The 23357-nt window shown below is 37.3% G+C and overlaps 1 protein-coding gene across 1 annotated transcript in view; it reads left to right on the plus strand.

Annotated features, from left to right (window-relative positions):
• Dcc (DCC netrin 1 receptor) overlaps positions 1-23357 on the plus strand; it is a 1074495-nt gene that overhangs the window by 674469 nt on the left and 376669 nt on the right. Inside the window, exon 7 of the mRNA XM_032886223.1 lies at positions 1150-1270. Within this exon, the coding sequence (XP_032742114.1) occupies positions 1150-1270 (121 nt within the window). The remainder of the gene's footprint in view (positions 1-1149; positions 1271-23357) is intronic.

Here is a 23357-nt window from a genome sequence, read left to right on the forward strand (position 1 = left end):
AGGAAATTGTGGAGTGCCCTTAAGGACACATGATAAAATGCAACATTTATTTTTTTCCCCTACAGTTTGAATAATCTTTCTCACAGCGTGACTCATTACAGCTGAGCTATTCAAATGCTTCTTTTCTTTAGGTGGAAGAAAATGTATGGTATATGCCCTATTCACATCAAAATGTGCTTAAAAATATTTCCTGAGTACTTACAGAGATCTGAGAGTCATTGTGCTATACAGATGTAATGCTGAATTCAGACAGTAACTTAGAGGAGAATTGTTAATTAGAAGTTTCCCGGCTTTATCTAGGAATTTTACATCAGTTGAAAATTGACTACAAGACACTAAAAACAATTAAGAATTCCCTGTGAGGTAATATTTATCTCTTAATGACTTTAGGGGAAGTGATTTAGCATGTCTCACTTACTGAACTAATTCTTGCACTAATATTGAAGATAAACTGAGTTTGTATAATTAAATACTATCTCCAGATCATTTTATCATCCATCCTTGAAACAGATTGTGGTTTAAATTATACACAAAAGGAGTTAACTTTACTGTGTTTCCACAATGAATTGCTGAAGGTGAAATTTTTCCACTATGAACAAAACCAAAATGGGCATAAAAAATCTATCATAGGCTTGACTTTTAGCACCCCAAAGATTATGCCAAAGAAATTGCTATTTAAGGGATCCCCAGACACTACGTTGGCAAATACTTTCAGAAGTTATTTAACCTGAGTAGTTTTCTCTTTAGAATTTGCAAGGAGGAGGAGTTTTTCTTCATTCATTCTTATTTATTTGTCTACTCATATCTCCTAGGTCTACCTTCCTTCATAAAGTGAAGGAATCACATGTTTTAAATACTGATCTGGATTTATTGCATTCTTGATAAAGAAAAATTTAAAGTTAGCATTTAATTATCCAGGAAGATGTCTAGTTATATGAGTGTGCTTTCTTTACAGACTTATGCAGAATCCTTCCCAAGGATTCAGAAATAAAGTGAGGGATGTGGAATATTTTCCAGAAAGCATAGAGCATATAGACTAGATAGACTCATGATTTTTCTTAACTCCTCTGTGTTCTATGTCTATTTTGTTATAATGTCTTCACCCCTTTTACAAAATGATCTCATCCATTTTTCCTTTTTCCCCCCTAGGGAGGAAGCAACTTACGAATCCTTGGGGTGGTGAAATCAGATGAAGGCTTTTATCAATGTGTGGCTGAAAATGAGGCTGGCAATGCCCAAAGTAGTGCCCAGCTGATTGTCCCCAAGCCTGGTAAGACCTGGGAGCTATGGGACTCAGAGCTGAAATTGTGTGTGGCTTGCTCCTAACATCCACATAGTTTCCTTGGGGCTCAAAGCGAGTATGAAATTGTATGTATAATCAAGGTATACGTGTGTGTGTGTGTGTGTGTGTGTGTGTGTGTGTGTTTATGATATTTTCCCCCTAAGGAACTTTATATTAGATCTGACTATCTCATCACACACAGACACACAGCTATACATAGACACACAGCTATACACAGACACACATACACACACACAGAGACATACACACAACATGTGTCATGCATATAACATGAAATCAGAACCTTATGGACATTATTATCCACGATTTCAGAAAGTCACCAATAAGTTATTATTGTCTGTTTATTACAAGACTGACTTTTGTTCCAAAATCCCATGTAAATATAAAAAAGCATTATGTGTAACTTTAGATTTGTGTGCATATACACACATGTATATGTAAGGCTAATATGTGAACTTTTAAACCATTCTTGTATCAGTGTAAGTTGTCAGAATCGAGCACAGATGCTCAGGGACGTCTCTGGCAGCTTCCCATAGACCTGGAGGATTGTGGAAGTTCTGAAATATGTCTCTTTTCATGTTTTCATTGATTTTTTTCTTTCTTCAAATGATCCAGTAATAGAGATACCAAGAAATACTCTTGAGGAAGATCTTCTCTCTCTCTCTCTCTTTCTCTTTCTCTCTTCTCTTTCTCTCTCTCTCTCTCTCTCTCTCTCTTTCTGTGTGTGTGTGTGTGTGTGTGTGTGTGTGTGTGTCTGTGTATAGCTGTGTGTCAGTGTGTTAGTGTATGATGATGTGGAATAATGCCAATCATGAGAAAGAGAAAAGTGTTCTAGATGGAAACATTCTTGTGCTGTTCACAATGCAGGGATGAGTACAGTGAGTTAACACTAGGAAGAGACTCATTTATACACTTGAAAGAGACAAGGGTAAATCAAGGCTAAAGCTATCCTGCTAAACCCTGCCCAATAAGTCCTTTCTTCCAACAGACAGAAAGAGACACAGTCAGTTGTGAAGTTAAGCGAGGAGCTAAGGCAGAGGATAATATTTAGTAACAGGATGCCTAAACAGGAGATCTCCGATAAAACATAAGTGCTTTTGAGGTAGATCTATGCATATTTTCCATGATGGCGGAGTTTGAAGAGGATATTTCGAGCAAAACAGACTTCCATTACTCTAAGATCTTAGTTCCCTCTCTGACCCTAGAAATGTTCTAAGCAGAGATGAGAAATAGACTCAAGGGACTAAAAGCACAAATGGCACTAAGCACAAAGCATTATTATTATTATTATTATTATTATTATTATTATTATTACAGAGCTATTAGCCATTTGGAGATAAACAGTAAATTTACTATTACTTGCATCTCTGCTTACTTGTTATATACACTCATATCTTACAGGATTGATTTGTTTGATCTATTTTTTCAAATGCCCAAGTATAAGTCTTTTCAAAATAACTTACACTGGGGTTGCACGATTGGCTAAGCAGATCAGAGCTCTGGCTGCTCTTCCAGAGGACCCAGGTTAATTCTTGGCACCATCATGGTAGCTTCAAACTATGTGTAACTCCTATTCCAAGGGATCTCGTGCCCTCTGACTGACATCCGAGCAGTGAAACCACCAATGTACATAAAATAAAAATAAATAGTTTGAGTTATTTGGCCCAAAATTTAAATAACAAGCCAACGCATCTGATGCAATAGACATAGAAACAGGTACTGTGAGGAAAACAGTTCTTGTCTTTTAACTCTCCATAGTTCCGCTCCCCCGAATAAAAGGATTATTAACATTGAATTGTACATATACCAGAAGGTTCCTCTTTTAATAGGTGTTGGTTTTTGTTGTAATCCCCCTACATTCTGGTTCATTTAGGTATAAGAGTATGTAAAGGAGCCTGGGACAAGCACTAGGAACAGTATTTATTTCTTCACTAAGGTCAGCTTATGACAATTTTCATGACCTACTTGTGAAGTTTTATCAGTAAGACTTTGGGGCATCATTTTTTTTTGCAATTAACATTGAATTAGGAAGAAATGATATAAAGTGAAGAGAGAAATCCCAAAACATGTAAGAATATTACTATGAACCTCTTAAACTCCCCACGTCAGTGATGGATTGCTTTTTATCCTGGCTACTGAACCTGGTCCTCAAATAATAGCCCACTAATTCCTCAGAGATGTAGTGTGGGCTCTGTGCACAGATGGTGGGAGGCCAGCTATAAATATAAATTAAACAGTGAGGGGACCACAGTGTGAAGAACATAACCCTCTCTATTTAAATTTAAACAATAAATGGTCAACATACATTTTGAGGCAAATTGTGGCCCAGCATAGCACAGCTGCTCATCCTTTGAGTATCTGTAGACTTGTGACTCAGACTTAATCTTGGCCACCATAGCAATCTGCTTCTTCCCAAAATGAAGACAATAACCTGTTCAACCCAGTGTCCATTTACATATGCTTCAAGAAGTTCCTCAGATCTAGATGGTTCTTCCCCCTTTTTAATAATTAGTGTCTCAGGGATTGCAATAATATAATAATCGTAAATTAAATTCAGTTAATGATGTAGTGTTCTTTACAGAAAAAAATGTTTAAACCATGTATATAGTAAAAGATGAAATATATGTGTGATTTTCACTAGATCAAGATCCAGTGGGTCGCATATTAAAAATCATTATAGCATAGGAGGCTCTGTCAACAAAGGTGCTTGGGTGACACTGAAACATGGGCATTGGGCAGACAGCAGGATTGAGACTTATTATATGTATATCTAGGGACAACAGATGAACCCTGCACATTCAGAGTTTAATGAATACCAGGAACACATAGCTGTACCACATAACCATTGGCACATATAAATTAAAGCATTTTAGTGGATTTACAACCCTTTAAGTGCCTAATAGATCCAATAACACTACTTAGCAAAGAACCTGGCCTTGATGTGTTCAGTGTCATAAAAATAAAACATTTCACCTTTTGGAATTTTCAATAGCCAAGCAGCACATATGTAAACATTACCTTGGTAAAATAATTATTCATCTGACCCCCGAGTCCACATCTACTAAACTGGACTGAGATGAATATTAAATTAAGAACTTCATATATAAATATTTTTGGAGCTGTTAATAGTTACTTTGTGGGGATTATGAAAGACACAGGCACAAATGATATTATTTCCTTATATTACATATAAGGAAATATATAATATATATTATAATATTATATTATATCATCAATATATTATTTCCTTCTATTTATTTGTTATGGCTCTAGCTTCTGGGGAATACATGGTCTCCTTACAGTACCCTCCGTAGATCACGGGAAGTAGCTTTCTAGTTACAGAGTGAGGATTGTCTGACTAAAAATTTACTTATCACAGAAAGTTATGTAATCTAAGATGTATTTAATGGAAATATATAAGAAAAGAATAAAATTTTCATGGGAAGAAAAGATACCCTTCTTATATTCTACCATGAACGAAAGTGCCATGTGGAGGAATCCGGATGATCACAAATGGAACATGTTTTTAAAATTTTGAATGTGTTGGATCAAATATTCAAATCAAACAAACAAGAAAAAATATAGTGTGGGAGCCCCACACTAATAATGCATATTTTTGATGCATGATTTATGTTTTTCTCTCTCCAATGTAAGTTCCAAGATATAGTTTCACTGTAGTATAGGAAATAAGTTGGCTTGGCCTTTAGAAAAATGAGAGGTGTTAACAATTACATCTCTTCCCCTGGAAAAGGTTACCTATTACAAACGATACAGTATTTTCAACATTTTATCGAGGTAGCATATCATATAGCCCGGAATTACCCAAAATAATTTGCTGGTCATGAACACCAACACATAAAATCAGAAACCTGTGGTATTTTCTTTTGTGAATTGTTAGGAATCAAGGTGAAAAATAGTTTAGGGATCCAAACAGACAGGCACCTGTGCCTATGTAAATGCTGCTGTAACTGCAGGCCAGCCATAAGCCATTATGGTGTACATTTTCCAAGGTTGGATTCACCTCATAAATTCACAGGCATTTTACAGAGCATCAAAAAAGTCTTCAATTAGTCACCACACTTCAGGAACTGTTAGAATACTTTTCTTTTTTTCAGTTTAAGGACATCTACACAGATATATTGGAGAGCCAGTAACTAAAGCTAAAATACATAATCTACATCACAGTAGCTGCTGGTGGCAAATTAAGTTGAATCTCTGTCTCTTAACCTGAGAAAAGACTCTGCCATGTAAATGCTCCATGTAGTTTGTAGATGACCAAACTATTTCAGGAACTCAGGGAAACAAATTAGAAAAGGAATCCTACACAGTTGGTTAGAATGCTAGCAGACCAACACACACACGTGTCACCAGAGTTTTCTCATGCAAAATAAAGTTGGTTAAAATGGCCATATCTTTCTTTCAAGTTCTTTCACTGAGTTCAAATGACTAAAAATATAGCATAGTATTATGAAATAAGGTCCTATTGTAGTCATAGCATAGAGTACAACAGTTCTGTAGACTTATATTTCGTAAGTAGTTAAAATTAATTCTAGCTAAGAAGATACAGAACTGAGTTTTCAAAAGGGCTACTAACTGAAATTATTAGCTTCTTCATATATGGTCATAAATACATGTAATTAAAATGCTATGCTTTGCTTGCTATGCTAAAAATGAAAAAAAATATTAAATTTGCGTTCAGCGTGCAACCTATTCAAGTTTCCAATTTCTGTTAGAAATGTGGATACTCAGGTTAACTATTGTCCACAATGGTATAGAGATTTGCCACAATTTGGTCATTTACCCTGTACAAGTCATTGAAAATGGGAGATCTGTGCAGCCGTCTCTACTTTCTTACTTGGCTTCCTTACACACTGTTGGATACTGAGAAGGCCTGTACATCCTAGGTACATTACCAAAACTTCCCAAGGCTCCAATTTCTCAGTTAGAATTTGCAATAAGGAATTGACCCAAAGAATTAAAGTGGGGACTGAGGAGATGACTCAGGTGGTAAAACACTTTGCCCCAGAAGCATGAAGACAAAAGTTTGGATGCCCAGAAGCCACAGAAAAACAAATATGCATATAAATAAATCAATGAAACATATGTAGCAATGGACATTTGACATTCTATGATGTTGTCAGGATGATGGCAGAAACCAGAGTCAGCTTATGCCTGACTCTACTTCTAGCATGGCGTATTAGGCTAAGTTGCAGGCCAGTCAGAAGTCCAGTCTTAAACAAAAGAGGAAGGTAGCTGTAATTACACTGAGATTGTCCTCTGCTGTTCCCTAATCACATATATGTAGATCTATGAACCCAGACACAAGCTCCCTCTTTCAGATCCAAACACTCAAAAAAGGATTTATACAATGACTGTGTTTTAAAGGAATTTGGAGAATATAAATTGATACACAAATGTTGACTATGGAATTCATTTTTTTAGTGCCTAAAATAATAGGTACCTATTGGGGTGAATAAGGTAAAAGCTTGATCTTACTATCTTCTTCTACCTTCCAAGGATAATTAATGAACAAATGTTTTAGTGCCTAAGCCCACTTCAACTGTAGATTTTTATTCAGTTAGCAATGCTATTTCAAAGAAAAATAAAATGATTGCTGGTGGAAAGATTTTCAGGGTAGTTTGCCATCTCATTTTAATAAGTCTCCCATCCAATTCGGTGGAGGCAGAGCCTCCTTAACAAATAAAGGCTTGTCATTCACCATGTCCTTCCTCCTGCATGCGCTTAAAACAAGGAGCCAGTCCCATGCTAATCAAGTGGCTATGGCTGTACGGCAGGCACTGACATTAGAAATGAATTCTGAAATGATGGCAGTGCATTGAGATCAGCAATAACTGTAAACCGTACAACAAGGGAAATGTGAGAGGCTCATAAATATTGATCACCTCCTATTCTAGTGGTAAACACGTCAAGTGATGCTATAATCTGTGGTTCTTAAAATGCTAAATATTGGGAGAGTAAGAGGAAATGTTGATTCTTCCATAGAATCCAAATGTTTTTGTGTATATTGCATTGTACTTACTTATAAAGTAATCACTCATTTAAGATAGCTACATCCACATATAAAACACACAGAGAACAAAAATATCTTAAATAATAACTAATATTCATAATTACACATATAATTTGATAGCTACATTTCCAGGTATATTTTTATTTATCTTAAATTTTTCTTTTATGTTTTTTAATTAATTAATTAATTAATTATTTTTACACTCTAGATTTTATTCCCATTCTGGCCCACCCACGAGGGTTCCATATTCCATACCTCCCCCCTATCACCCAAACTCCCCCCCACCTCTGTCTCCACAAGGATGTCGCCATCCTACCCACCCTAGACTTCCCTAGACCCTACCCACCTTTAGACTACCTGGGACCACCAGTTTCTTAAGGTTTAGGTGCATCTTCTCTGACTGAACCCAGAGCCGGGAGTCCTCTGCTGTATATATGTTGGCGATCACACCTCAGCTGGTACATGCTGCCTGGTTGGTGATCCAGTGTCTAAGAGCTCTCAGGGGTCCAGGTTAATTCAGGCTGCTGGTCCTCCTACAGGGTTGCCCTCTTCCTTAACTTCCTCCAGCTTTTCCCTAATTCAACCAGGGGGATCAAATTTATTTTATGCCTGTGAACACACTGTCACTCTTCAGACACACCAGAAGAGGGCATCAGATCCCTTCACAGATGGTTGTGAGCCACCGTGTAGTGGCTAGGAATTGAATTCAGGACCTCTGGAAGAACAGCCATTGTTCTTAACCTCGGAGCCATCTCTCCAGCCCTCTTTTATGTTTTTAAGATTATAATAGAATTACATCATTTATTCCTTCCCTTTGCTCCCTCCAAATTTCTCATAAAACTCTTTCACTCCTTTTCAACCATAGTCTTTTTTTATGTAATTAATTGTTCGTGCACATCTATCTATCTACCTACCTACCTACCAACCTACATACCAACCTACCTACCAACCTACCTACCTACCTACCTACCTACCTACCTAACAACCTACCTAGCTAACTAGCTATTCCTGAATACAAACGTATAGCTTGCTCACTTTGTATGATGTTACTTGTCTGTATGTTTTCAATGCTGATCATTTGATACTACGTAACCATTTGATGTACTCTTTCCTAAGGAAGACCATTTCTCCTGCTCTCAGCATTCCATGGTTATGTAGTTCTTCATTTACATTAACATATCTATTGTATTCCTTGTTCAGCTCATGTTTAGGTAGCCATGATGGTGAGAGTTCATGCTTATACCTTCTGATACCCCTAGGAGACACAAACTCATTCCAGGCTCTCTGATCCTCTGTACCTTAGAGTCTTTCTTCTTCCTCCTCCATGATATTCCCTAAGCCTCGGGGGTAGGAGTTGTATTGCAGATGTGTCCTTGGGACTTATCAACTTTTCACTTCGATTGGATGTGGTTTTAGGTAATGGTCTTAATCAGCTGCAATTAGAAGTGTCCTTGATGAAGTGGGAAGGATACACTTAGCTGTGGGTATATGGACAAATTTTTAAATGTATTTATGGATTATGCTGGTTAAGAAAGTAGGGGCTGTGGGTTCACCGCAAAGATTCATGACTTTATTAGCTGTGAGCACACTAGTGCCACACAGGATTTCTTCTCTTGTTGGGTAGAAATGGAGAGCAGTTTGTTCCAATCAAATTAAGTGTGTCACCATTCATCCCTGTGGGTAACTGAACCATGATGGTTATTGTTGTGATTCATACATGTATTAGATGTGTCAGACTTTTGATTGCTTCTCTCCTTTGAAGCATGCGTAGCACCTTTCAGGTACCATAAAAGTTAGACTTCAGAACAGGGGTATTTGGTTCAGTTCCCACCTCAGGGAACTCTGAGCCTTGAATCTGAAATTCATGGTGTATTCAGTGCTAGGGACTTACTTTCCACTTCTGGCACAATCTAGGGCAATATCAATGTCTGTGTGTTTTGGATTCTCTTGGGCAACCCTGACCAACAACTGAAAAGATTCTTATGCCTCATTTTGGCATTTTTATTTGATAAGTCTTTGGCTCTAAAAGGGAGCAGGGTCAGCACAGAGGAGACAATCTTATTAAAATAGTATATGTATATAAGCATGTGCATAATATACAGAGAGTTGTGTATACTATGGGTTTTGGGTTAACAGTTTAATAATATGACTTTTATGACTGTTATTTTTTATCTTCTGTATTTATCTCCCTCTTTTCTCACTAAGTGGTGTTCTTCAATTTCCAGTTCCCTTATCAGGTCCCCCGTATTTCCCTCCCAATTCCCAGCTACCCCTCTACCTCAGCAATGGTGATCGTCTATGTTCCTGGTTTTTGATGTTGCTCTAGGAAATGTGCTCTTGAAGACTCTTAGCACCGACAGGCCTTTCTTTGTATGGAACCAAAGGCACAATGAAAACACTGAGCTGGATCGTTCAGTGATAACAAAGCTTTATTGGACATTGAAATGCAAGTCTATTTCTAATTATAGTAGGGATATCAGAGAGGAGCAAAATGTTGGAAAAAGGTGGATTTTTTTTTTTTTTTAATGGTAGTCGAGGATGGGTCCTTTGAGCTGATGCACTCTTTCTGGATTGAGGGAGAACTAGATGCTTTTGCCCAAGGTAGTTGTCTTTTTGGCATAAGGGTATTAAACAAAAACTTATTTTAGGAGATTCACAATGAAATGCTGAAATTAGGCTTCTATTTACAAAATGACAACCTTTCTGTTTGCTGGATCAGTATCCTTCAAATTATGATATTACCATCACTACCATTTTGTGGGGACCATTTTAGACTTAACATTGATATCTGTCTATTGTCTTGTTAAAACAATTAGTTATTTTCTTCACAGTTCATAGATATCTAGGAGTCATTTCATCATTAGATTGGTGACTAGATCATTAAAGCAACTCTGCAATTGGTGGCCATAGTGTCCTTCATGCTTATTCCTATTTCCTTACCCATGGAACTTAACTTATTATTCTATGTAGGATTGTATTTTGGCTTGTCTGAAGTGACCAAACACCTTCAAGGACTTATAGTTGTCTTCTGAGACTGAGAGTTTCCAAATCCATAGAATCCATTCTGGTTACAAGAACCAGAAATAGACTCCTAAAGTGTGGGTCAACAGTAATGATGTTGACTAGGCCCACAGCTATCCCAGTTTCTTGTGTCTACTTATAAGTCCTGAGTGCATGACACTAGATAATGGTCATTGAGTTAGAGAATATACTCTATGCCAGTGGTAGCTACTCCATCTTTTTAGGATATTGTCTACAATTGGCTTCCTCAAATGTTCTACTTCTACATATGGAGTGAGTATTCAACCTGATGGATTTCTTTCAGTACATGATCATTTGATTGGTGTTTTTTCTGTGAAGGCTGTAATCCAGTTGGACCTGAAACCCATCGACAGGACACTTCCCTCAAATTTCTGTGTTCCAAATCTTTATATCACTCCTCAATCTCTAACAAATCAGTTAAACCATAGGATCTCTCTCTCTCTCTCTCTCTCTCTCTCTCTCTCTCTCTCTCTCTCTCTCTCTCTTCTCTCTCTCTCTCCCTCTGTGTGTATGTATGTGTGTGTATGTGTGTGTATGTATGTGTGTGTGCTGTCTCCTTTGTGTGTATGTGTACATATGTGTCCCTCATCCTCTCTTCTTGTATGTTTCTCTCCATCTCTGTGCATGTATATGTTTCTATATACCTCTATCTATATGTGTGTGCATGTGTGTCTGTCCCCTTATATGTGTGTGTGTATGTGTGTGTGTGTGTGTGTGCATTATGTGTGAGAGAGAGACAGACAAAGAGAGAGAGAGAGAGAGATAGACAGAGAGAGAGACAGAGACAGAGACAGACAGAGACAGACAGAGAGACAGGGAGACAGAAACAGAGAGAGTTGCTTCTTCTTCGGGCTTGCCATGATCTCTACACAAATTCTTCTTTCCTAAATTATAAATGCTATAGAATCTACAAGGTAATTTGGCCAAATGTGAGAGATTCTAAGAACTTAGTTCTGAGTGTTCAAAACACCTGTTTCTACACAAGAATGAGAATGTTTAAATTACCAGGAAAATTATTACAAAAGGCATGTGTTGCCTAAAAGTCCCAAATCCAGTTAATGTATATGGAAGTGTAATATACGAAATTTCTCCTCACTTGTAGAACTTATGTAATGATGATTTTCTCAAAACATTTTCCCACTAAACTCTCTACAGGTATAACAGGCCATACCATCTTCACTGATTTTATCTCCTACTCTCTAGGCACGTTTTTCACCAGAGCATCCCAAGAAGTTGTCATTTCTTGCTCAGTTGATCTGACTAAAATGATGCTATCAGTATAATGGGCAAGTAAAGTAGATTGCATAGTAAGTGGACTGACCAGGTCCCTTTGGACGAAGTCAAGACAGAACAGGAGAGTTAGCGGAGCCCTGGGGCATGGCTATAAATGAATAGTGCCTTTGCATCCTAGTAAATGAAGATGTTTGATTATCCTTTCTTGTAAGGCTGAAAAAGCACATCGCTGTGGTTAAAAATGTTTCACTGGAGGTTATGTTAATCTGCTGTAGATGAAGATATGGCTTCTGGCACAGCAAACATAATATGAACCACATTTAGCTAAGTTTGTGGTTATTCACTCCCCCAGGCTCTGACTAGCTTTTGATGACAGGATTGTTGAATCACATTAGAGTATGATAGGAATACCATTATTTAGAATGTTCTAAGAGCCACTGTTCTTTGTGATTTTCCCAGCATGTGATCTGATAGGATAATAAGTGCAATGAAAATTGCAATGTTGAAATATAAATACACAGCACAGTAGATATTTAATATATAAATTTTAGAATAAGATTTTTAGTAGACTATACCTTTTATAAAATAGATCGTACCCTACAAGTCAAGTGGAAATGAAACTCCACGGTGATATTTCAACCAAAAAACTATGTGGCAGTTTTAAAAATTAAAGTATGTAATTAGAAATAACATCAGACAAGCTTCAAGGAAAAGTACAACGTGCAAGGGATTTGGCTCCCAAACTACTCAGAATGTCGTCTACTCCTTCAATCACTAAAAATGCCTTAGGCAGTATGCTTTCTTTATTTGGATATCTGAAGAAAAATTTAAAAACGTGGATTATTTTAGCTTATAAAAAACATCAATAGTTATAATCTGTTCTACCGAGGGAAGAGATCAACACAAACGAAACAGCACAAACTAAAATAACATTTTGAAGAATGAGCTTATGTCAAAGACTTGATACAATTTTAAAAATATTCCATTCACCATTAGGATAATACGGCCTAGAAAATATAACTCTTTTCATTTCATAGATGGAAAGAAGGCAGATAACATCCGTAATAAGAAGTGACTGTAGGAGTAGTACAACCAGGTTTGACTATGATATAAACCTGTCTTGAGTTGACCAATTGCTAGGTGCTAAATTAAATCCCAGCATCTCAGTGGCACAGTACCTGATTCATGCCTATAATACAATCAGGGAGGTTGTGTTGGTTAGGGTCTTATTGCTGTGAACAGACACCATGACCAATGTAAGGTCAACATTTAATTGGGGCTGGCTTATAAGTTAAGAGGTTCAGTCACTTATCATCAAGGTGGCAGCATGGCAGCATGGCAGCATCCAGGCTGGCATGGTGCAGGACGAGCTGAGTTCCACATCTTCGCCTGAAGGAAGGCAGAAAAAGACTCAGCATCCTCAGGTAGCTAGGAGGAGGGTCTCCGAGCCCACCCCCACAGTGACACACTTCCTCCAACAAGGCCACATCTTCTAATCGTGCCACTCCCTGGGCCAACCATATGCAAACAACCATCACAGAGGTAAAGTCAACCTTTGTGAATGAGGAGTCTTTTCATTAATGGGGTAAACTGAATGCCTGAGGCCATATAACTTTGAAGGCGTCTATCTGACTTATAAACTTGTCCACATATAAGTCTGATCAGATCAATGGGTAAGGCTTGAGTTGTCACAACATATTTGGGATGTGTATTAAAGGGTTGCAGCCTTAGAAAGGTTAAGATCTGCTATGCTAGAGTATACAGAGGATGGAGAATTAACAGAAAGGGAACTATGGTTCCTAGCACTGGAGTCGCACTTGGCGTATTGTTACTGCCCCACATGGAGAGATTTAGATTTGTTTTTCTGTCTCTAGTGAAAGAGTTCTTTCCTGCAGCACCTTGCCATCCATGAATGGTTGGTTTAACAGTTAATGAACTTGAGGCAAACGATATTAATTAATGATTTTAATTAATGCACAGGGAACGTCTAATGTTTGTTAATTACTAAATACTTTTCAAACACTCGGGGAAGGTATACATGCATGGAGCTGGAATACAGATTGGGAATGGCAGATTCTCTTACGGAAAGTTTCATTATTTCAGCTAATTATCCTTAAAAGTCTAACAGAGCCCATGTTGAGTGTGCTAATATTTTCTTACTTTAACCATATCTTAGACGGATAATAATACCATTTATCACAGAAAATGAAAAGCTTCGTATTGTATTAAAACACTTTATAACTTACAGTTTTATTTTGTTCACTTTTAAGCGAGGAGCTGGCAGGAACAAAATTACCTTTTTAAAGAAGAAAATAGACAATTTTTGTCTTCTTATTATATTAGATTGGCATCTTTAACCTTTTATACTGTCCCATAAAAGCAATCATAGTAATTAACTGATAAGGCTAAGTGGCTGGTATATGATATACATAGCTCTCTTTGCTCCCTTCTAGTGAGTAATATTCATCACCAGTTCATGGATGTCTACACTTTTCACTGAAAATATTGCCAAAATATTTTCCCATCTGTAAGATGGTCAAAGTTATACATGTTGTAAAGTTTTAGAAGGTTCACTTGAAATTTACCATGGCCCATGTTCAAATAAAACATATTACTTTATAAATGAAGTCGGATAGAAACTTTGTGCTCTATGAATTGATAGTATTTCAAGACAAATAATGACGCACACTCTAATCATATGAGAAGTTCCTTTTATTTAAAACATCAGCATGATGTGTGCACAGAAAGCTGTCAAAGTGTGACAGACAGTATGGAGGAGGGGGGACAATGATCTTATATGAAATTTTCTCCTAACAAAATGGCACTTATTCGTAAGAACAAAGAGACAAGTACCACTATCATGTATCTTAGTTTATATTCCTCTTCTCGCTTCTTTATTTCATAAAGGGAAGGAGGCCTTGATAATAATTGGTAGCCCAGACATAAGCCCCTGGCTCGCATGAACCCTATGTCCAGTTTCTGACACAGACACTTGCTTTTCTGTTCCACTTGAGTCTTCCCACTATTTGACATGAGCCTATGAACCCAATTCTGATCAGATTGCATATATTTTTTTAAAAACATGTTTGTTTAGCTAGGAACAGATGTCCCTTCGGGAATTCACGCCGAGAGAGCGGTAAATAATTTTTGGCTTTTCTCTATCAGAGGGAACAAAACCAATGCAACTGCATACTAAGTGACCAGATTCTCAGCAAGTGAAACATTATTCTAGAAGAAATTGCCTTTGGATTTCTCTAGTGTGATCAGCACTTTTGTCTTTAGGAAAAAAAAAAACATTGTGAGTACAAGGAGTACGCTTATAGCACAGTGGAAGTAGCTCACAAAGGGTCATGGGTAGCTTTTTCTATGAGAGTTGGGGCTATAATTTGGGCGAATTGATATCTAAGCTGTCAAGATGGCGTGAAAATGGTTTGTAGAAGGAACAGTGGTTTGTATAGGGACAGAGCAGAATTGGAAGTGTATGTTCAGAGAGTGACATTCTGGAAGGCTGGGGTGATTGGACTAACTGGGACCTAAATGGCTTTTGGAGGGGGCATAGAAAATTAGAGTTTTATCTGCATTGCATAGCGCCTTGATGGGTTGTATGTGAGCGATAGGTGTATTTCTAGCTATTTCTTTTAAGCTCACTTTATTTTTACTTTCAAAATTATTTCTTTTATTTTTGAGATGTTAAAAATATCTTATTTTCCCCCATTCCCTTTCCATCCAAACCCTTCACATATACCCTTGCTCTCTTTTAAAATCATGGGCTCTTATATTCATAAATTATTATTACACATATATTCTGGTATTTATGCTATCTACCATATATGTCTGTGCTACATGGACACACAAATATTATAATATATATGCAAATATACAAATATACCTTGCTCAGTTTATATAGTGTTACATATATATAATATAATAATATTACATATCGATTTGATTAAATAATAAATAATTAGTAATATATTACTAATTATTTGGTATTGAAGTGCCAGTTGGTATGCTCTTTCTTGGGAGTGACAATAATTCCTATTCTCAGTAAATGTTAATTACCTAGAGTTCTTTGTTAGATTTGAGACCTCCTAAACTTCCTCCAGACCCCGCCGACTTCAGCGTGTTCCCTTGTTCAACTCTTGTTAAAGATATGTCATTCTAAGATGCATTGGTAGTCACAGGAAATAAAACTAGAAATTGTGAAAACAGTTAGAAAAGTGTGCTTTCAATAGTTTATATCAGGTATTGTAAGGCCATTTCCCAAATGTAGAGAGAGAGAGAGAGAGAGAGAGAGAGAGAGAGAGAGAGAGAGAGAAAAGAGAGAGAGAGAGAGAGAGGCAGTAGTAGCTAGAAGAGAAAAGAGAAAATGAACATAGATAATCTCTCAGTGCCTACAACTCCACCTCTGTAGAGAAAGAGGAACTCAAAGGAACAGCATAAAGGAAGACATGTGTAGACGTTAGCATTTGAATTGGAAAGAAGCTTTTGATGCTGCCAGGGAATGCGGGATCTTATTGGCTTTGCTGATGCTAATGAAAAGCTTAAGGGAGATTGTGACAGGGTTGTATTATGCATCTCTAGTTCCTTGATAGTATATAAGTGGGCCATTCTCCTACTGATGAAATGATTCCTTTCTGCTGGACACATTTACTCCCTTTGAGGAAGGGCCTCATTGTACTGCCATGATGGAATACCAAGTTAAAGCATTGCACATTAACATAAAGTAGCTGTGAGTGCTATCAGTGGTGGGCTGGAACACATTGATTTGATTAACTTTAAGCAGTTGAAGGTAAGAATGGTCACATCTTTTTCTTCTTCCTCTGCCTCCCCTTCTGTCTGGAGCAGGCCCTGATAAATAAACCAGAATTGGAAGGATTAACTTTGGCAACCTATAAATAAAATCCATTTAACTTACCTTGGCTATCCTCATCGAGTGTTAAACATAGACTAAATACTTTAGTATGGATTTACGTAATGAGTTCGCAAATTGATTTTACAGTGTGCTTGCTTTGGGAAATAAATATTTGAGTGCTGTGCCTTGAATGACGAGGTTTCTTTCTTTGTGGATACAGTTTGATATGGCGAACAAGTTTTCTTTAAAATGCGAATGGCTGGAGAGGGGCCTGTGAGTAAAGTGCCCACTATGTAGCATAAAGAACTATTTGTAAATCCCAGAGCCTTTGTGGACCCTCACGCAGAAGCACACATCTGTAAACATCTGTAAGATCCTTGCTGAGTGTCAGAGATGGGCAGATCTCTGATTTGCCAGTCTGTCTAGATTTAAAAGGTAAGTTCCAGGACCTGTGAGAGTCCTTATCTCAAAGATCCGGGACAGAACATTAGAGGAATACGGCTCTGCCCTATGCACATGTATGGACTGGAGTATACTACAATGCTACATGCACAGCCGAAACATAAAAGAAAGCTAACTACAGATTTTTTTAATGCACAAAGCCTGTTTATAGTGTGTGATTCAAATCAGTGGTTTAAAAGCATCAGCTACTTGGTGAAGGGGAACATTTTACACTGGGTGGTAAAGTCAGCCAATGTCTTATATTCATGATGTGGATAAACAGCTATCTACCAGTGCCTTCATTCTGAGAACCTTCCCTTTCACTTACCCTTATTTGAGAAACTTTTAAGCATATTCGTTGTTTTGCCTGAATTATAGACAGCTAATTTTTGAATTAAGAATTCCTTACAAGTATGAATTTTATGTGTGTGTGTGTGTGTGTGTGTGTGTATCCTGACGCATGTGACAGGACATAAGCAGATCACTGTAGGAATGACTACCAAGATTTGTAAATTGTAACGTCTTCCGGAATTCAATTCAACAGTCTCTTCGAGGGTTTCCTTCTTCCTTGCAATTTGTAAAGCCTTGGAATGATGTGGTGTTGGGATGGTTGACATAGAAGATGTAGTGTCTTTTTTTTTTAAGGGTTTAGTTTCTTGAATTGAAATGTGTACTTTTTCGTAGTCACTCCAGTCTCTAAGGCACCATAGATATGGGAGTTCCAATACTGATGAATACTAATTCACTATCTCAGAAAATAATCTAATAATTTCTAAAGTTTGCCCTTCTCAAAGGATGATACATTGTCCCAAGTAGCAGGGATGCGACTTATTTCAGTAGAGGCTTTGAAGTGTGTTATTTAAATTATCCCATCTTCCTCAATATATGCAATGCACATACGCACTCCGCGGGTTTTATGGGCCTTTAGCGTCATTTGACTTTTAATATAGAAAACTGAAAATCTAATTAGCAGAGCCATCCACATTGGAAAGATAGTAGCTTGCTCATAAGTACAGTGAATGGCAAGTATTTGGTTGTGTCGTGTGATATAGACTTCCCTGATGTTTCGTCGAGCCAGACTCCCATGATGTTTTGCTGAGGTAAGACCTGTGAGAGGGTACATGAGTTTAGAGAGGGTATTCTGCACTCAGATTTGTGGCACTATTTTGAGGGCTGTAGAATCTTTTTGGAATTGGATTCTGACTGATGGAATGAGGTTACTAAAGTCAAGTCTGTGAAGGTCACACCTGCTCTGGATTAGACCTGCTTTCTCCGGTACTGGTTTGCTGACACAGTGTACTGTGAGCTCAATCAGGCATCCTGCACATTGGGAAATTAGCACTTTTAAAAGATAAAAATTAAATAAACATAAATTATTTGTGCAGATGACAAGAAAAATAGTTTTTTTGTTCAGCTAAAGAGTTTTAATTTCTTACTAATTGGCGACTTGCAATATTGAAATTCATTCAGTGTTTCACCCTCATGTTTTTTAAAGTGTAAAAGACCATGCCACTCACAGAGACTGAATCAGGGCTGCACAGGACTGCACCAAGTCCTCCGCATAGATTAGATAGCTTTCAGCTTAGTACTTTTATGACACTCATGAGTGCTTGAGCAAGTATGTCTCTCATTCCATGCCTTCTCTTCCTGACTTTTCCTTCTGTTGGATGCCTTGCCCAGCTCCTATCTAAATCTTTGTTTTTCCTAAACCCTAATCAGAATATAGTCTGTAATAAATAATATGTATCTAGATAAAAGAAAACAAAACATTTATTCCTCAAAAGAGAACATACAAATCCAAACCCCAAACTGAATAATGCTGACATTTCACTAAAACTCTCAGGCTACACAAGCTTCCGATTCAACAAATCTCAAGTCCTGTGATAATAGAGTTCTGAATTGGGTAAGTGCTACCTCCTTGAGAGTGAAGAAAACATTACTTAACAAGCTTCTCTGAGAGCAGTCTCTGACACAGATGGTTTCTAATTGATTAAGTATGCATCCCCCTTTTAATAGTGTAGGGAGATGAAGCTACCTGGTCACGTGTAAAGGGGGAGGTATCCCCCAGCCTCCTCTAGCATGCCACTTTGCTGATGTTGGCTTTCTGTCACAGGTCCGGGAAAGGGACTTGTTTAAAGGCATTTGTCATAACGCTCATCCTTTAAAACACAGTCTGTGTCATCGCGGGCTTCATAATTAGGAGAGACAAACATGATGATTTAAGCAAGACGAAGCAAGTCCTTTGCTTTTTATACCGTCTTTGTTGACTCTGTTTCACCAGCACCTTTTATGGAAATCAGTGCTCGCTAGAGTTTCCAGACACTGATGTCATCATCACTTCTAGCGATTACTTCCCATTATTTTGTGTGGGCTTTTAGAATCAACAAATCTAACACCCGGGTATCTTTTACTTTAAATATAAAACGACCATCTTTCAATGAACAATGCTGTGCATACTGGCTAACTTTTAAAGCTTGACGATATGCACAGGTTTTGGTAGCTAACTATGCAGGTGTAAATTGTTTACAGTAAATGAGGCCAGATTATCCTTACTAGTGTGTGAACAAATGACTCATTATCTCAACACTTTTATAAAGTGAGGCAATATTGGAATTACTATATTTCAAAATAATTCTTTCCCCTTACAGAGCTCTGCTGCTCTCATATGTCTTCTCATTAAAGGAGAAAAACAAAAACAAAAACAAACAAACAAACAAAAAGAACAAGACAAAAGATAGTTGCCCTCTGATCAGAAAACAGGAAGGGTCTAGTCCTCTGCCTCTCACTGTTACAATAAGTGAAGGTTTCTCCATAAATAGATTAGGTACAGCATTCGTGTCTGACAGGCACCTTTTTATCTCTCCCCTTTTGCCATAAATACTTGCAAAATACATTTAATAAATATTTTATATGAATAAAAGCACAGTTCAACCTAGGCTATACTCATTACATATGCTGATTTAGAGAGAAAGTTAGAATATCTTTCTCATACCTAATAGAACTTCTGGGTCCAATGAGTGAGTTAAGCATATTATATAACTATAGTTTATACATTTAATTTGTATGTTAAATTTCTCAATTTTATGAAATTATTTAAAACGTATTCACTGAAGCATAGCGCAGTGAAGTAATATTTCATTTCCCAATTTTTACACTATATGATAAATTTTCAGACATGCTAAGCCATTTTGGCATTACAGACATATTTTGTAATGTTGTCCCAATTAAGTTTTGTTGATATGATCATTCTTTCCATTAACTTACCCCATTAGCACTATCAAATTAAAGATTTCATATCAGTTTCCAGTCTGGGTAACATCTAACGTTTATGTCATTGGACTCTGTTTCCTCTTACCTGTCATCCACATCATTTAAAATGCACACGTAACAAAGGTGCTGAGAAACATTTTTAGTGTGAAAATAATTATCTTTCTTTTACCTGTGATTTCAGCCTGGGTTTTTAGTGACATATTCGTAAAGAAGGGAGGTGAGAGGGAAAACATGTATTTGAGGAAGTCGTCTACTTTATATAGGTAGAGCTCTAAATACCATCACGTAATGGTGTTGCATTCTCTTACAGTCTAATAGTTAGAAGTAGTATTGTGGATGCTAGACGTTGGCTCAAAACTACGAACTCTGCAGGCATGATTGAAATAAATGTGCCCTGAGGTATCGCTAAAAGGAAGGTATCTTGCCCCCTTATGTTAGCTTGAATGAGTGCTAGAGCACAAATCTACCAACCAAAAGAGACACTAGATGCATATTTCCCAGTGTACAGTAAATGATTGTTGTCTCTGGTAAACAAACAACAGAGGACTCTTTGAGGGTTTTCTCATCTCAACACATTTGACTGTATGACAGGTTTTGAACTCTGACCTCAGAAACACATACGGTATGTTAACAGGCTAGATCAACCAAAGGACATCCCTCTGATCTTATTAATATACCTTCTGGATTTGAATTCTGACCTCCTATAATTATTGACGCATATTTAATTTATCTTCTCATTCCCCGCAAAGCCTCGCTCAGCTGCTGTGGCACATGTAAATACATCACTGTTGCCCACACGGGCTGATTGGCATTCATGCTTGACTGTCTTTTTATTTTCTCCTTGGCTGCTGGGAGTAGCCTGAACGGCCCAGAAGCTAAAGAGTTCATCTATTAGGCATGACAGATTTGTATTCAGGAGCAAGCGCCTGACCTTGCTCAACTCTCATCCGTTCCCATCATCCTCTCACCAGATGAAAGCGTCTGCCTCACTCCTGCTTCTTGGCTGTTTCCTTGGTAACAATAACTGGGCACGTCTGAGGGAATAAGTAACGGAAGAATTTGCTGGTAGTGGGATTAAGAAGCTTTTATTTTTTTTAAAGTTATTATTCACAGAATTATAGGTGAAGAATGCTTAACATAAGAGTTTAGAAATGAAACCAATCAGACAAATCCTAATTTCTGTGTTAGCCTATTGTCCTTTTTGGGGATGTTTACAACTTCCTCCAGGTATGTTAGCCTAAGATCAGAGTATTTAAACTCTTGGACTCCATTTAAGGTTCAGGATAAAAGCAGATTAGTTTTGTAATAAAACTTGGATTGCTTTTAGATTTGAATTCAGAGAAACAGAAGTGACATGACACCATCTCCCATCTGGTAGGAAGAACCTTGTGACAACATAGCTACTATCTGATTTTATGGTCCACAAATACTGTAAGAAATGTTAAGAATAAAAATAAAAGAATTATACCTAGAAGGTCATGAATTTCCGTGCTTCAGCATTCCCCAAGTTTAGCCCCAATTTATCACACACATTCTTATATTTTTGAGTCACATCACAAGACTCTCAAAAGACCAAGTAAATCTTTGGAATTCCTAGATCTGCAGTGAGATTCAGAGAATCCGCCAAAGATAAGCTCATAAATTTTTTCAGAGAAACTTTGATGGAATGTTATAGAATAATTTTGGATTACTTTATGTTAGACTGTAAGAGACAGAGAGGTACAGTGCAGGGAGTTACGACAGGGAAACCATGGGCTATTTGGAGAAAATGTATTCTGGACTTCTCCAGTGAGTCCATCATTACCCATTAGTTTTGCATTAGGCTAAAAGAAATACTAAACGACTTATAATTGTCAATTTCTCCATTGCTCTAATATTACTTTTAGCCTTGTAATTTACTGAGGCACTAAACATTTGGACTCATTTAAGTAGGTGTAATAAATAAGTGTGATAATAATGGAATAATATTAATGTAGATAATTTACTTTAGATCCCCACTAAAGGCAAGCGTAGCATCACTTGCATTATGATTTTGCACTGCATTTTGTACGAATCATGAGAGTGCATTTAACTTCTGAATATAAGAATCATAATTATAGCTGGCCACAGCATTAAACAAAGCTTATTTATCTGTTTTCCAATTAAAACGTCGGAGACTCCTAATGCCTCTGATTAGACTGCCCCTCAGTCTTTCCAAAAAGCTTAAATATAGATTCATTTCTTATATTTGACGTGGCAGATGACCATTTCAAGAGATGTGTTTAACCACACAACAAAGTCCAACAAAGGTAATTACCACTAGAAGCCATGTCAAAGTGTAGAGAACCCTGCTCCCAAGGCTTCAGAAAGACTTGCAGGCTGAACTATTGGTTTCCCCCGGAGAATCAACTGTCACAGAAAAAGCATCTTTTTGTTGAGATGGTGGTCAGAGAAATCTATTGAAATAGCACCTTTTTTAGATATTCTAAGAAAAAGTAAACACAACTATACTTGATTTTAATTACTGCTATAATGCATTTCTGCTGATTTCATGTCAAGCCTTAAATTCTGGATGTCGTGAGTCTGAAGCCAGTTTAAATAAGTTAAGGGTAATGGGTTAGTACATAAGGCCTCGTATACATTCCATCCAAGGCTGTTTCTCAACTTTCTGACAATGATGCTCCTGCTTCCTCTCAAAGGCACAAGAGACTGCAAGGGGTTCACTGGGATGACCTAGGACAAACATTTAATATTAAGATCATGACATACTCACATCTGTAATGTCTCCCTGTCCGTGTAAGGTAACATATATTCAATTTCTAATGATTAGGATGTATATTTTTATATGGTGGCCATATTATTCATTCCTCAATTGAAACAAAAGAGTTTCAGAGTACATACTCAATAAATATTTTTCAAACCAACAAGTTTTAGTGAGTACCCAGAAACATACACAGAAGAACTAAACTGGTGAGTCAGGCTAGAGAGGTGGCTCCCAAGGTGTTATTTAGGAAAAATACAAGGTACTTCTCCTATGTGTGTATGTGCTGCAAACAAAGCTTCCATTTTTAGCGGGCTTACTTGTTCTGTTGCATGGAGATTTTCCTTGTTTCCATGAGAAACCCAAAAGTATTAACAACTGTAATAGAGAGACTGGATGCTCTAAGGTAGACCCAATGAAGGCAGAAGGGCTGTAAGTGTGT

Source organism: Rattus rattus, chromosome 15 (genome assembly GCF_011064425.1).
Source record: "Rattus rattus isolate New Zealand chromosome 15, Rrattus_CSIRO_v1, whole genome shotgun sequence".
In the NCBI taxonomy this organism is placed as follows: Eukaryota; Metazoa; Chordata; class Mammalia; order Rodentia; family Muridae; genus Rattus; species Rattus rattus.